The sequence below is a fragment of the Carettochelys insculpta genome, chromosome 1 (genome assembly GCF_033958435.1).
Source record: "Carettochelys insculpta isolate YL-2023 chromosome 1, ASM3395843v1, whole genome shotgun sequence".
In the NCBI taxonomy this organism is placed as follows: Eukaryota; Metazoa; Chordata; order Testudines; family Carettochelyidae; genus Carettochelys; species Carettochelys insculpta.
Window position 1 is genome coordinate 145,951,764 of NC_134137.1, and position 15,773 is coordinate 145,967,536.

General features: G+C 46.4%; 1 protein-coding gene across 2 annotated transcripts in view; it reads right to left on the reverse strand.

Annotated features, from left to right (window-relative positions):
* Positions 1–15,773, reverse strand: part of ARHGAP6 (Rho GTPase activating protein 6) — a 479,646-nt gene that overhangs the window by 234,746 nt on the left and 229,127 nt on the right. The window contains exon 1 of one of the 2 annotated variants that reach the window (XM_074992819.1): positions 3,268–3,478. The exons of the other annotated variant lie outside the window; for it this stretch is intronic. Within the exon in view, the coding sequence (XP_074848920.1) occupies positions 3,268–3,312 (45 nt within the window). The 5' untranslated portion in view covers positions 3,313–3,478. Of the gene's footprint in view, positions 1–3,267; positions 3,479–15,773 lie in introns of those variants that run through there. 2 annotated transcript variants of the gene reach the window in all.

The window sequence follows — 15,773 nt, forward strand, 5'->3', positions numbered from 1 at the left end:
TCTCAAAATGTATGAGCAGCTTCTCCAAATATCCAAACTGCAACTGTTATACTAAACCAGCTTATTTCTTTATGTATCACAGTAAACAGCTACATATACACAGGTATCTCAAGCAAAGGTGGAAAAGCAAAGAAACTTAAACCTTAAAGTCAGTCATAGATCTCCATTTCCAGCTATGGCAACTGCATAGCTGGAAATGACATATCTAATATGGACTTACCTGACCATCCTCACAAATTCTCCCTTTGACTTCCCTTCGTCTTTGCAAGATTGAAGACTACAGAGGTCAACTAAGTGCACAAAATCGAACCCTGGAAGATTGACCCTGACCAGGTCAATCTACTGGGTGGCGCAGCTGTACCCTCTGATTTTCAGAGGGACTGCTCATTTACTGACAGTAATGAATAGTTCAGCGCTTTTGTTATCATTACCGAAATATAAAATATATTGCTTCTGTGTCAATATTTCTAATCTATCCCAGTTCTTAGAATCTTCTTCATTAACGAAGTCTACCAAGTACTAACTGAATCAGAGTAATACTGTGGTTAAGCAAGTAAAAAAATATTTTCAGAACCGCACACTTGGTATAAAAGTACTTAACTGAAGAAAGCTGCAAAAACTACTTCAATCATCAACGTTCATTAAAAACTTTAAAAAAGAACAAGAAGTCTTGTGGCACCTTTAGACCAACAGATATTTTGGAGCATAAGCTTTTGTGGGCAAAAACCTGCTTTGTTAGATTCCCAGCCTATGGGTTGGGACCCAAACATGGGTTGCCGTTAGATTTGTTAAGGGTCGTAAGCAGCTCGGAGCTGCATGTGATCTTAAATAAGGCACTTGCAGCTCCTTAATGCTCCCACATCCAGCAGCTATCTATCAGTAGAGAAGCAACTACGCAGTACAAAGACCTTTGATATTCGTAGCAATCCCAGGCAAGCCACTTAATAGACTCTTGCTCTAAGTACTTTTTGACCCTCATCTCTTCCCCACTTTTGTCCCCCCTTCTGTTCTATATAGCTGATTTGTCAGTTTTCATTTTTTGTATCTCCCCCCAATCCCTGAGTGTTACTCAGCCAACCCCTCCAGTCTCTGGGTGTGACCCTCCCAGCCCCCCAATCCAAGTGTGACTCCCACAGCCCAAATGTGACCCCAGCCCGAGTGTGATCCCACAGCCTTTGGTGTGACCCCCGCAGAGACTCCAGCCCAAGTGTGACTCCCCCAACCCCTCAGCCCTGAATGTGACTCCCCTACAGCCCTTGTGTGACTGTGCTCAGCCTGAGTGTGACTCCCAGCCCGAGTGTGGCCCCCATAGCCCCCAACCCCCCAGCCCTTGAGTGTTACCCCCAACCCCTGAGTGTGACTCCCCACAGCCCCTCCAGCCTCTGAGTGTGGGGTTTAAGCTGGGGGAGAGTTGGGGGGGAGCGATTTGGGACTGAGGGTCTTTCCCCCACCGCAATTCAGATCAACTATAATAATAAAACAATAATTAACAATAATAAAGGTAGTGTTATTATTTTATTATTATTTATGTATTTTCCTTTTTCTATGACATAACTACTATGAATATATGAACATGAGGGGGCACAATTTATAATCTTGCCTCAGGCACAATATCAGCTAGCCACAACTCTGCTCTTCCCTTTCCCCCCCCCCCCCCCCCGACTGTTTTTGAATTGCCTCGGGCCTCCAAGTCTTCCTGAATCATCAAAATGGGTCCCTGTCTGGAAAAGGTGGGGAACCGCTGATCTAAACAAAGGTGCAACATGAATGTTGTATAACGGCACTGCTGAAATAACATGGGAGATGAGCCCAAATAGTTCAAGGGGCCACAATCTGTCTCATGAAATCATGTCACATGAAAGAGCGTGTCCCTAATTTTCCTACCTGCTGAATTCCAACACTGATAAAAGTTACAGGCCCAATAATGCTGTTACTTACAGGTGATTTGTATTCATGTGACTCTGCAAACTGCAATAAAAGTATTCCTGACTGACACCAGTGTAAATGTGAGCAAGTTCTTAATCATTCTAACTTTTGCATATGGCTTCAGGCAATAAACAAGAGTGGTGACAGTTGCTTTTTCACCCAAACAGCAAAGAAAAGGCTCCTAATAAGGCAAGTAAAAAGGAAGTGGTTTCTCTAGAGCTCCGCTCTTGTGAAGTACGTGATACAAGATGGTCTTAATGCCCAAGAAGCAACAAAAGAATCAGTAACTGAAAATGGGTGAATCAAGCAGGGGTGATTCATCCTTCCCTGCAGCTTGCTGGGGAAAAGGACAAAACGTCAAGGTAACTGCAATGAAGTGTCTCATCTCTTCTCGAAAGCACACGTTGCAAGAGCTGCCCAGTTCTTTGTGCCCTACACTAAGTAAGGAACTGACTCAGGCTTGTGCACAGTTTTAACACCGCTGGAGTTTAAAATCTTCCTTTTGTTAACTTGAAAAATACCCCCCACTCACCCTCTCCTCCTCCTCCACTAGGTTCACCTGTTTATAAGTTCTTACACTGCACTCCATCCGCAGGGGCTCTAGGCGCCTGCTACGGCACAGCACTGAGCCAAGTCTCACAAGCGCATCTCTCAGTGAGCCAGGCTTCCTGCTGCTTCCCTCCCGAGAGCCACACAGCCTCCTAGGCTGGAAGCAGTTGCGAGCCTCCCCGCCCTGCCGCACTTCATTCTGCAGACACAAGAGCAGACGAACTCCAGCCCGGTTCCAGCCAGGGCCGGCCCCTCCCGGGAGGGATCCCATGGAATTCCACCGCCAGCTGCAACACCCGCGACCGCGACTCCCTTGGAAAGCCCGTTCGTGGGCAGAGCGACGCCTGGCTCCCCTCCCCGGCTCGCCCAGCAAACCCCGCCCGGCCCTGCTCCACGGCCCCTGGCGGATCGGAAGACCTGCGGGGCAGCCGGTGCAGATCCTTCCCCAGCTTCCAGCCCGCCTGCCCGAGGGTGGGGCGGATTCGCGCGGAAAGGACCAGTGCTCCCGCCCCCATTCCGGCGAACTGCCTCGTGCCCCGGCCCGCCCCTCTGCCCCAGCCGGCCAGGGGGAAGCGCAGCCGGGAGCGGAGCCAGGTGCCCGGCTGCTCCGCCACCCCGCAAGCAGCTGGGAGAGGCTTAGCCTCCGGCTCCCACTCAGAGGCCCTTCCCCGGCCCGCCCCTGCGCTGCGCTGCTGCCCCGCCCCGGCTCTGCACAGCGCCCCCCCCCCCGCCCCCCATTAGGGGATCCCCGCCCCAGGCCAGGCCCCCGGCCCCTCTGCTGCAGCCACTCACCGCGTAGCACAGCGCCGGCTTCGCGCTGAGCGCCGAGTCGCCCATGGCTGGCGGCGCCTGGCCCTCGCCGCCCCTTACGGCGCCCCGGCAGCAGCGCCCGCGGGCTCCCGCCCCGCAGCCCCCGGCCCCATCCCTCGGAGCCGCCCGCGAGCTCTGCCGCCCCTCCTCCGGCGCCGAGCGGGAGGAGCCGCGGCTGTCCCGGCGCAGCAGCTCCTAGGGGCGGAGGGGAGGGCTCCTGCCGCGCTGGCCGGGAGCGGCTGCTCTGCCCCAGCCCCGGCCGGTCTGATCTCCCGCGGGGATGCAAGAGGCAGTCCCGGGCTCAGCCCCCGGAGCAGGAGAGAGCTCGGGACTCCTAGCCAGCGGGGGCAGGATGAGGCACCGTGCAAGGAGCCCTGTGCCTGCAGCGCCAGCTGCTGCTGCCAGCCAGGCTCCTTGACACACACACCCCCACCCGCCCCCTCTACTCTAGAACAGCTGTCTACAAAAGTTACTGTCGGAAGAGATGTCCGACAAAACTTCTGTCGTCAGACCGCGGCCGGACATTGGCTATGTCTACATTAGCCCCGCCTTTCTGTTTCGGGAAGAAGGACTTTCGAAGACTGGGGGGTCCTTTCGAAAGGCCCCTGGCTACACTGGCGGTGCACAATACGAAAGCGGCACCTTCAAATCTCCCTGGCTGGCATTATGCAAATGAGGTGCTGCATGTTCATGGCAGTGCCCATTAGCATCTGCCAAAGTGTCTCATTAGTATCCCCCTTGCAAAAGGCGGGGGCTAGGGTAGGCAGAGTCATAAAGACAGATCGATGTTTTGATCCACTCTGTTGACAAAAGGCCCTCCCGACCACAGCGCCTACACATCTTTTTTTGTCAACACTTTATCTGGACAAAACACATTAGCTGTGTCTACACTACAGACTTCTGTCAACAAAACTAGGGAGCGTCCACACTACTAATGCAGTCTGTCAAGAATCCGTCGACAGAACACAACCTTTTTCCTGGCAGAGTTATGGCTTGAAAGTTGGAGACATAGTATCTCTGTAGACATAGTCTGTCAACAGAAAAACAGTGTAGATGCACCAGGGGCTCTCTCGACAGAAAGGGCTTCCAGTTCACCAGGATGCCCTGTTTGCAGAGCTTCTGGTTGGCTGTTCTGTCGACAGAGGGCTGGGCAGTCTGGCCGCTCTCTATAGGCAGAGAACGTCAACAGGGGGAGCCCCTATTAGGTGTGGACGTGTTTTGTAGACAGAGGTTCTGTCGAGAAATATCTGTAGACAGTGATTTCTGTTGACAGAACTCTGATTCTGGCTACTGTTACACACACAAAAAGCATGCACTCACATAATGCATTTTATCAACAGAAAATTCTGGAGACAGAGTGCTGTAGTGTAACTGTAGCCTGTATGTGTACATGGTCTGCAAGTTTTGTCTACAAAACTCTATAGTGTAGACGTAGCTACGCACAAAAAGACAAGCAGTACTGTAGCACCTTAAAGACTAACAAGTTTATTTATTAGATAATGAGCTGTCATGGGTAAGACCCACCTCAGATGTTCAGAATTTTCAGGTCTTACCCATGACAGCTCATTACCTAATAAATTAGTTGTTCTTTAAGGTGCCACAGGATTGCAGAGATACAGCCTAACAGGGCTACCCCTTTGAAACTACACATAGAAGACTTAATCCTAGCAGATCCTGGTACCTTGAGAGAAAACCTCCTTGCTACAGAATGGTGACTATGTGTGCCTGAAAGGGGCATGGGAAGAGAAATTCATAGCCAAGAGATGGCACGTTTGGATTGGGGAACATCCAGGTGAGAAAAGGCTCAGCCAGGACTTAGCCAGACATCAAAAGCTTCCGCTCTTAGTTCTGTTTGTACTTGGATGGGGGTAGGCCTGCCTCAACTGCAGCCCCCAAACAGTGGTTAAAGGCCAGTGACAATCAGAGACACTTCCCAGGCTTTCTACTAGAAATCAGGCCTCTAGTAAATAATCCTCTCTGGAAGGCTATGCTGAGGGCTTGTCTACACTGGCAAATTTTGTGGAGGAAAAGTGCCTTTTGTCTACAAACGTGTGTGAGTGTGCACGCTGCAGCACAAGTTTTGTTGAGAAAAAAATGGCTGTTTTTGTTGACACGCAAGACTTATTTTCCCCCTCTCCGATGTCAACACACATGCAGTCTGGACACCTCAAGGTGGTTTGTCGCTGATTCTGGCTTCCAGGAAATGGCCCAAAAGTCCCCATCAGCCCCTCTCATCAGCAGTTTTGATCTCTGCCGCCTTGTGGCTGGGTGACCTGCCCTGCCCCCTTGTAAGCCCTGTGAAATTTAAATCCCTTTTCCTGCTGCCAGAGTACCCACAACCCATCCCTCCCCCACTCTCCTTCACATGCTGGGTCAGTGTGCAGTAGTGTCCTGGCATCTTCCCTGGTGCCCATGACTGGCCATTACACCACACACTCCCCTGCTTAGACCACCACAGAGCTGTTGGATCTGATCAGTGTATGGGGAGAGGAGCCTGTCTTGTCCCAGCAGCCAGTGACCTGTAGGAACTGAAACAGAATCTGGAACCTTTCTCAAACCTTGTGTGAAAAGAGGTATTTGAGGGTAACACTGCAATGCAGCGCAAAGATTAAAGAACTGGGAACTATCATAAGCAGGGGTGGGGAACCTTTTTGGCCACTGCAAAATCAGGCGGAAAACACACAAAAGTGAGGTTAAAAACCAACCCCGCGCTGAAGTGGCTCCTGACTAGGAAGCAGAAAAAATGACTCACCTTGGCTATGTCTACACTAGCCCCAAACTTCAAAATGCCATTTCGAAGTTTACTAATGAAGCTCATCCAGATGGGGCCCCTTTTCGAAAGGACCCTGCCTACTTCGAAGTCCCCTTATTCCCATCTACTCATAGAAATAAGGAGACTTCGAAGTAGCCGGGGTCCTTTCGAAAAGGAGCCCTGTTGGGACGAGCCGCGCGGCAGCGAGTCGCATCAATTTCGAAGTGCCGCGGCCGCCCACATGCTAATGAGGTGCTGAATATGTATTTCAGCGATTCTTTAGTAAACTTCAAAATGGCCATTTGCATGGCAATTGCAAAGTTTTTGGCTAGTGTAGATACGGCCCTTGTTATATCAGCCCCACGTCCTGGGGAAGGGAGAGGGGAGAGCTGGGCTAGTAGATTTGGTGGTCTCCCCATTGTAATATGTTGAGGGTTCTGAGTACAGCTCAGGAAATCAAGCCCTCATTTTGGCCCCACCCCACTGCAGAGGTCTGACATGACTGGATGTTTATATTGGATATGGAAGCCATTTTATGTGTCCATTTTATCTATTGGCATCAACTATTGTGCTGGGGGGCCATGTGAGGTGTCTATGGAAAGCTGAGGATGCCTTGAATTTGTGTATTCTACTTCTACATCCATGCCATGTTTGTAGGTAGAGTTATAGATTTTAGCTCTGAAGCGGCATTAGAAATGTTTTAGTGCTAAGATTCACAATGGGAAAGGAACTTGTAAAAGTGAAATGTTGCAATGCAGGACTCACTGTTAACAGACTCATTTTTGTGCTTTGTGTGTAATATCAGAGACCTTGGTGGGCCCATTGCGCATTCCCTCAGACTGCTTGCCCCAGATAGGGTGATAGCCGTGCAGAAAGAGGGATGGTTTGGTTTGCGAGGTGGTAAATAAGTCATCAAGTGAGTGCAGATGTCGGCAACTGTGCTTGGAAAGGAAACTCAGGACCCACAAAGACAACCAGGCCTTTGCCAGGCAGGCCAAAGAATGCATGATCAGGGTCTTGCAGGAATACACTGAGATCCTAAAGTGCTTGGTGAAGAAGCTCCGCAAGTTAACAATGGTAACACGGTCCCACCCCCACCCCGACACACACACCTGCAACATATTCAGAATTCTGTGTGCAGAAACCTCCTCTGCCTTCCAGCCCTCCCCCAAACGATCACATTCCTATCTTCTTCTCTGGGAATACAAATTTTCCCAGGCGCCACACCCGTTCTCCCACCTGTGCTTTGATGCTTGGGCCCACACTTTAATGTGAGTTGTGAGCCTTTGCCAGCATGCCCCTTATCATGTGAATGGGGGAGAAGCTTTCTTGCATTTCAGTGCACTGCTTTCTAGCAAATAAAGCACACTTTCAGAATAATTCAGTACTTTTATTTACTGCTTAACTATGTCACCATGATCTCAGGTGCAAGCATTCAAGGCACATTCATGATTATGTGTTGCATTGAAGGGGGAAGTGTGTAAGCAGTTGAACCAGAGTTTATTTCAGTGCCTTTCATTTTCAAAGTGCACCCACAAAGCCTCCCTGAGAGCAGCCCTTTGTGCTCCTCTGACAGCTCTAGTGTCCGGTTGTTCACCCCGAGCAAACAGTTTCCCCTTATTTTTGCACTGATTATGCAAAGTACAACAAGCCACAATAATCATGGGAATATTGTTCTCAGTGAGGTCCAGCCTGCCACAGAGACACCTCCATCTTGCCTTCAAGCTTCCAAAGGTGCATTTGACCACCATGCTGCACCTGCTCAGCCTGTTGTTAAACCGCTCCTTACTCCTTGCTGTCCATGCGCCCTGGGAGGGGGAAGCCGTATCTCTCAGGATCAAAATGGCCATTCCCACACCCCCCACTGTAATCTCTGGGGTCTGGAAAGAAGGTCCCAACCTGCTACTTTCTATGCAGGCCCATTTTCCTGAAGATGCATGTGTCATGCATCTTTCCAAACCACCTCGTGTTGATGTCTATGAAACACCCATGGTGATCCACAAGCGCCTGAAGCATCATTGAGAAATGTCCCTTCTAGCTGATGTACTTGGTGGCAAGGTGGGCTCATGCTAAAATCAGAATATGAGTGCCATACATGACCCCCCCGCCACCCAGTTGGGAACTCGCATATCCACAGAGCCAGCCACTATGTTATGCACATTCCCCAGAGTCACAGTCCTCTTCAGCAGAAAGCAATCTATTACCCGGCACACTAACAGCAGTACAGCTCCAATGGGAGAATTCCCCATTCCAAGCTGATTTGCAACTGATCAGTAGCAGTCCGGTGTCACCAGTTTCCACACAGCAATTATAAATTATAATTATAAACCAATTTCAGACTGAGACATTCTATATAAAACTGGTGCCCCTTTTCCTGTGCTGTAAGCAAATACAATATTTTGCAGCAGGAAGCCAATGGAAAGTGGTTTACCAGGATTTGGGGAGAGTCTTCTAACTTTCCTTTCCAATATGCTGCCCTCAAGCATAGCAGCTAAAACACTGGGGCAAGGTTAGAACGTCTTAAAAATGGTCACTTGCAAAAGGGAAATTAAATATGCTAGTGACCCTTAGGACTGAGCAGGTCTGAGCATGTTTCAATAATAAATTGAAAACAAAAAGAAATGTCAAGGAGAGAGCATCAGAGATGTGGAACTAGGGCCGTGTCTACACTAGCCCCAAACTTCGAAATGGCCACGCAAATGGCCATTTCGAAGTTTACTAATGAGGCGCTGAAATGCATATTCAGCACTTCATTAGCATGCGGGTGGCCACGGCACTTCGAAATTGACGCAGCTCGCCGCCACGCGTCTCGTACCGACAGGGCTCCTTTTCGAAAGGACCCCGCCTACTTCGAAGTCCCCTTATTCCCATCAGTTTTTTAATAGTTAACTGTCAACCTAGTGCTATCTCATAACAGTAATTCTCTTAACCAGAAGTTAGGCAACCACACATTTGCTGTCAGTAAACAGTTGTGAAATTGTGGAGGTGTGACTGAGCATCTTATATTTAATCAACTCTCCCTCCTCCACTGTCCTGACTAAGATTCGAGTCTCCTCTAGGCAGTGTGTGACTTGGGACTTAGGGGCTACGTCTACACGTGCACCCAACTTCGAAATAGCTTATTTCGATGTTGCGACATCGAAATAGGCTATTTCGATGAATAACGTCTACACGTCCTCCAGGGCTGGCAACGTCGATGTTCAACTTCGACGTTGCTCAGCCCAACATCGAAATAGGCACAGCGAGGGAACGTCTACACGCCAAAGTAGCACACATCGAAATAAGGGAGCCAGGCACAGCTGCAGACAGGGTCATGGGGCGGACTCAACAGCAAGTCGCTCCCTTAAAGGGCCCCTCCCAGACACACTTTCATTAAACAGTGCAAGATACACAGAGCCAACAACTAGTTGCAGACCCTGTATATGCAGCACGGACCCCCAGCTGCAGCAGCAGCAGCCAGAAGCCCTGGGCTAAGGGCTGCTGCCCACGGTGACCACAGAGCCCCGCAAGGGCTGGAGAGAGAGTATCTCTCAACCCCCCAGCTGATGGCCACCATGGAGGACCCCGCTATTTCGATGTTGCGGAACGCGGATCGTCTACACGTCCCTACTTCGATGTTGAACGTCGAAGTAGGGCGCTATTCCCATCCCCTCATGGGGTTAGCGACTTCGACGTCTCGCCACCTAACGTCGATTTCAACTTCGAAATAGCGCCCGACGCGTGTAGACGTGACGGGCGCTATTTCGAAGTTAGTGCCGCTACTTCGAAGTAGCGTGCACGTGTAGACGCAGCTAAGAGGATATGCTAAATCAGTGTTTCTCATCCTTTTATTTTATAAAGTACCCCTTTTTAAAAAAAAATATATCCACCCCCAGACTTCTCTCATGTACCCCTAAGGATACACCTGCCACTGGTTGAGAAACATGGCCCTAAGGTAATCAGAGTCCTTGAAACAAGTGCCATTCAATCTTTCCAAATTACTGTGTCCTTTTCAGGAGTCAGATTTGATTTGCATACCACCACATTACACTTCACTTAAAACAACTCATGAAAACATGCAAAAATATCACAGAAGATGACTACTGAAAACTTGTCGCCTTCCTACCATCTTATTATCAAATAAATGAATTGGAATAGAAATATTGTAGATACATTTCAGCATAAAGCACATGAAGCAGGAGAAGCAAGTCATTGTCTGAATGAACTTTAGATTGTACTGTCTTTACTGCAGGTTGAACCTCTTTAATCCGGAACGCTCTCATCTGGCAAGCTCCATAATATGGCATGATTTTAGTTAGCCAGAGGACCACTTACAGTGGGTGTGGCCACATTTTCTGAGGTCCCATAAAGTTTGTTTACAGATACCTGTATTGGCTGCCAGTGTTCTGTGCTGTTACTTGGCTATAATTTACCCCATATGTCTTCTGAGAGCCCAGTAAGCAGTGAAAGTGTTGGTAACGTGCTAGAAAATATTGACCTCCCATCAGCTGGCAAATTTTCTCACCTGGCACTGGTCAGGTCCCAAGGGTGCCAGGTGAGAGAACTTCAACCTCTTGGCTACGTTTACACTAGCACATTTTGGCAACAAAACCCTGGTTTTGTCAACAAATCTCATGGACCGTGCACACACAAAATGGGATTTTTTGACAGTATCTCGACAAAACTCAGCACTTCCACCAGAAGCATTCTGCCTCAAAGCCATGAGGCATAACGCTGCTGTCGACAGTCTGTCAACAACACAGCTGTGTAAACACCCCCAAAGGGCCTCTCTCAACAGACAGGGCATCTACAACAATGGGTAGCTCTGTCTGCTCTGCTTCCGGGTGCCTGATTTGTTGAGAGAGCGGCCAGGCAGTCTGGCCACTCTGTCGACAGAGCTGAGCACTCTCCCCATTTGCTTCTGTGTGTGGCTGTATTCTGTCAACAGAAGTTTTGTCAAGAAATCTCTTCCAATAGTGACTTCTGTCGACTGAGCGCTGCAGCGTAACCATAGCCATCGTGTTTTTTATGTAGCCTGTTGCAAAACTAGGCAAATAGCTAGATGAGTTGATGTACCCCTGGAAGACCTCAGTGAATTTCCAAGGGTACACATACCCCTGCTTGAGAAATACTGTGCTAAATGAGATCAGAGGGTAGTCCTCAGACCCACTCTTTCTTTCTGTTGTGGAAGATGGGTGGTTTAGTCTTCAGAGTAGTAAACAGGGTGCAGGACTTCCCAACAAGTGTATAGACCTGCATGTCTTTTCTCCTTCTGTGATTCCTTCACTTCTCCAGCAATATACCTCTAGTGCTGGGGAATCCCTAGAAGTGAAGGGGCACATCCGCTCTCCCTCTTCCACTGAGGTTCTGCCCTCTGCTTGTTTCTCTCTGGCCCATATAAAGACCAAGCAGTCTGGGCAAACCTGAGCAAAGTGTGCAGGATAAGACTCCAAATTACTAATTTTGATGTGCAACCAGGGCTTTTTTTCTGATAGAACACACTGGAACAGACTTCTGGCACCTTTTTCCCATTAGAATGCCAGGAAAATTTTCACCGCCGGACCCACAACAGCGCAGGGACCAGGGCAGGAGCCCCCGCTGGTCCCGCAGCAGCGAAGGAACCGGGGCATTAAAACTGAACACCCTAACCCCTACAAGGAATCATCAGACTTGAGTTCCAGCACTTTTTTTCCCCAGGAAAAAAACCACTCTCTGCAACCATTCAGCATAAAGAACAGTCAACCTATGAAAACACGACAGGTACAATCCTGGCCCTACTACAGTGAATAAGAGTGTTTCTTTTGCGTTCAATGGCACTAGAATTTCACCCCAGTAACTACAATCCTACTTTTCCATCTGACAGGCCATAAAATCATTGTATTTGTAAGTCAGTTTATGTTGCCCTCTGTGTGAAGATAAAATTGTTATCAGTAGATTTGGCAAAGAAATTTAATTTAGCAGACTTGTATTCCAAAAGAAAGTTAAATGACTTCACATTCCTATCTGTTTGCATAATGTTCCCTATCCTCTGAATCTGCGAAATGTCATGTTTAAGATCTTTAATCTCAAACTTCTAAATATCTTCTGAGTCAAGAAATTACATGTGCCATGTATTTTGTGCATTACATTCTAACCTAAATTTAACTTTTATCTTGTAACTCATTACCAATCGTTCATTTTTGAAAACAGAAAAAAACACAGATTAACAAGAAGATTAAATGGAGATGATACACATGCATGTGTGTAGCTCATCTCCTTCTCGTTTGGAATATGCAAGGGATTGATTTTCAGTAATTTAGAGTACAACTGCAAAAATCCAAGCTATTGGGGAGTTTTAGGGATGTCAAGCTATTAAAAAATTAATTGTGATTAATCACACTTTTAAACAATAATAGATTGACATTATTTCAGTACTTTGAGTGTTTCCACATTTTCAAATGTATTAATTTAAGTTACAATGAACTTCAATGTAGATAAAGCTCACTTTATATTAATTTTAAATTACAAATATACGCAGTGTAAAGAAAAACAAAAGAAATTGTGTTTTTCAGGTCCCCCATTACAAGTACTATAGCACAATATCTTTATTAGGAAAATTGAACTTACAAGTGTAAGTCTTTGCAGGGGACAATGTTGTCTGCTTCTTGTTTACAATGTCATCTGAAAGTGAGAACGGGCGTTCACATGGCATTCTTGTAGCCAGTGAGTGTTTCAGGATATTTATGTTCCGGCTGTGCTAAGGATTTAAATGTTTCCTCATGCTTCAACCACCGTTCCAGAGAACATGCATCCAGGCTGATGATGAACTCTATCCATTCAGAGAAGCAAAACACTGTTTCTGATGTTAAGATTACAGGAAATTTAGGCCTTCGGCCCCCAAAGAAAAAGGAGCAGGTGGACTACTGCACCTGCAAAGTGTTGCTTCAATGGCCACCTGGCTCCATGCAGCTGAAGGGCTCCTCCCAAGAGGTGATAATTGTAGGATTAAAATCTTATTACCAATTCCTTTATTACTTTAAATAAGATTGGGGAAGTGGAGGAGAGAACTACAGTTTTGTTTCACTCTAAGTGATACGGAAAGAAATCAGAGAAGCATTACAAGCAATAAAACCCTAAAATTAAACCTTCAATAGGCTACAGAAGTATGATTTGTAATCCTCTCTGATTAGAAGAGAAAGGCTGCAGGATCAACATCGGAGATCTTGACTTCTACTGAGAATACTTGGAGCAGCACCCTAGCCTACTTCATGGATATTTAAGAACTTATTTTTTGTCTTTTAATTTTTAATGTTAATTAAGATGAATGTGACTGTAACAATACTACATCCTTCAGAAAATAAATTGTATCATCAAAGAGTAATGTATGTTTTCAGGCAGTGTTACAATTTATATTCCATTTTGCATAAAATAATTCAGTAATGAACAGGTTACTGTAGATGGTGACCAATAGTCGCATTATCCTATTGGGAATAACTCACAAATGATGTAATTTCTAAAAAATTATGGAATGCAGAGGCAGGAATTGCAAATGTCCAGCCTGGGGGCCATCCCCAGCTGGAGTGCGGGTGAGCCAGCGTAGCCTGTCCCTTACTGCCTATCAAGCCCCACCCCTCTCTGCAGCTGCCCTGCCCTATGACACCCCGTCCTCCAGGGAAGCTGCCTTACAGATTACGAGGGATGGGAGGAGGGAGCCTGGTGCGGACACTAAAGGTATGTTTTGTTTAATTATATACAGGAATTAATCAGGGGTCAGCTGCATCAGAGTGAGGTTGCGTACCCTAGATTCGCGTACTCTGAGACCTTGCTGTACTTTTTGGTATTTCGCAGTATATTGTTAAGTTCTAAAATTCACATGACTGAGTCCTGCACAAACATCTGAGACATGAGGCTTTACTCACACAGGTAGTCCCATTGAATGTAGTCAGTGGGACTACATTTGTGCTGAAGGAAAATTTCCATGAGTGAAGGACTGGCTACAATATTTACAGCCTTATAGGCCAAAATTTCCTCCCTCGGACATTCTGAGCAGGGTTACATGATTATAATTGATGGCAGAAAGTGCCTCCATGTTGTTGTTTCACTGGTGTGTACTCTGTCACTTATAATCATTTTCTTTCTGCATTCACTTTATACTATTTTCCCAGCAAAGCATGATCTCAAGGAAATGAATCAAATGTGGAAAGAAAATGCTATATTTTTAACCTAGTGGCTCATCCTGTAGGGTCACTAAAAAGGAAGATATTGAGTTTGAGTCTCTCTTCCCCCACCTCCTTAGAGTCCTCGCAATGCCATAATACTTACTTACTGATGTAAATAAGAACCAAGCTATCAGGAGTCAACACCTAATACTCTGTGGAAGAATTTCACATTGTATCAGTCAGGAATTCAGGCAGTGTTCCCTGTAAGCTGTATGCTTGGGCAGCCACCCAAGAAATATTCAGGTGCCACCCCACTCACACAGCTGATTAGCAGAGCCCCCATAGCCAGCAGCAAGTTTTTCTACTGGTGGTGCACATCCACACATGAGTTGGTGTACATAGCAAAATTTATTCTTCCCCATATGGAAAAAATAGAGAAAACACTGGATTGAAGTTATATATGGATTAATTTATAAAACTGTATCTACTGTAACCATGAAGAACATGAGCAACCCCCTAAAAACAAACAAACAAACCCCTGTAAAACTGCATTTACTTAGAAAAGGAAAAGGTGTTCAGCTGCTCCAGGAAAAAACATATATTTTTCTTATATGATCCAATAGCAGAAACTTAAAATCTGCAAACCAATATATCCAACTTCTTTAGTTTAATATATTAAGTCAGAAATGTTGTGCATAACCCAATATAGTACTGCTTTTATGAAAACATTGATAAACATAATGAAAAGAAAATACACTTGCAAAACTTTTATTGTCTCCTACAAAAGTCAGGTAACAGTTCCAGAAAGCTGCATCAGCCCTGAATAATGCTCAGTAAAGACAGCTGTGACAGATATGGCAATTTCCTGCAATATCCTTGGGAGACCTGATTGAATTAAGTGTAATTATATTTGGAGATCATTGTATTAAATACAAAGTTGCCTTACTATTGTGGGCTAGGATTCTGTGTTATCTTTTAAGGAGAACTATGTGGGGATTTAAAGGACTACATTGAACAATATGACAGTCAAGAATGGGGTTTGGAGACAAAAAATGTGAAGTGATTTTCTTGGAGAATATTTAAGATAAGAATAACAAGAAGTCCTGTGGCACTGTATAGACTAACAGATTTTTTGGAGCATAAGCTTTTGCGGGCAAAGACCTGCACCTGTGGTCTGCAACAGTGGTTCCCAACCCTTTCTCTAACGCAGCACATTTGAATGAGACAGTTCCACAGCACACACACTTTTTTCAGCTGAATGGATTGCTCTTAAATGTCACATTTACTTTCATTTACTATGGTTACGGTCTTAGTAGAGAGCTTAGCAACACAGTACTACATACATCAAGATAAATGAGGATCAAAATGCAGGAATGTTTCAAATCCACCACAGGACACACCGTCTTCGACAGGTCAAAAAAAAAAAAAAAAAGGTGAGCAAGTGAACCTGTGCCATGTTAGAGTGCTGATTGATCAAGTAATTGCTGAAAATTTCAGCAGGTACTCAATTCCTTGCTGGGGAAGGGGAGGGAGGAGGAGTTGGCTCCAGAGAATAGGAAATATTCTGCAAAATATTTTTTTAGGAAATAGGAAAGAGCTGCAATGAGGGGAAACACAAA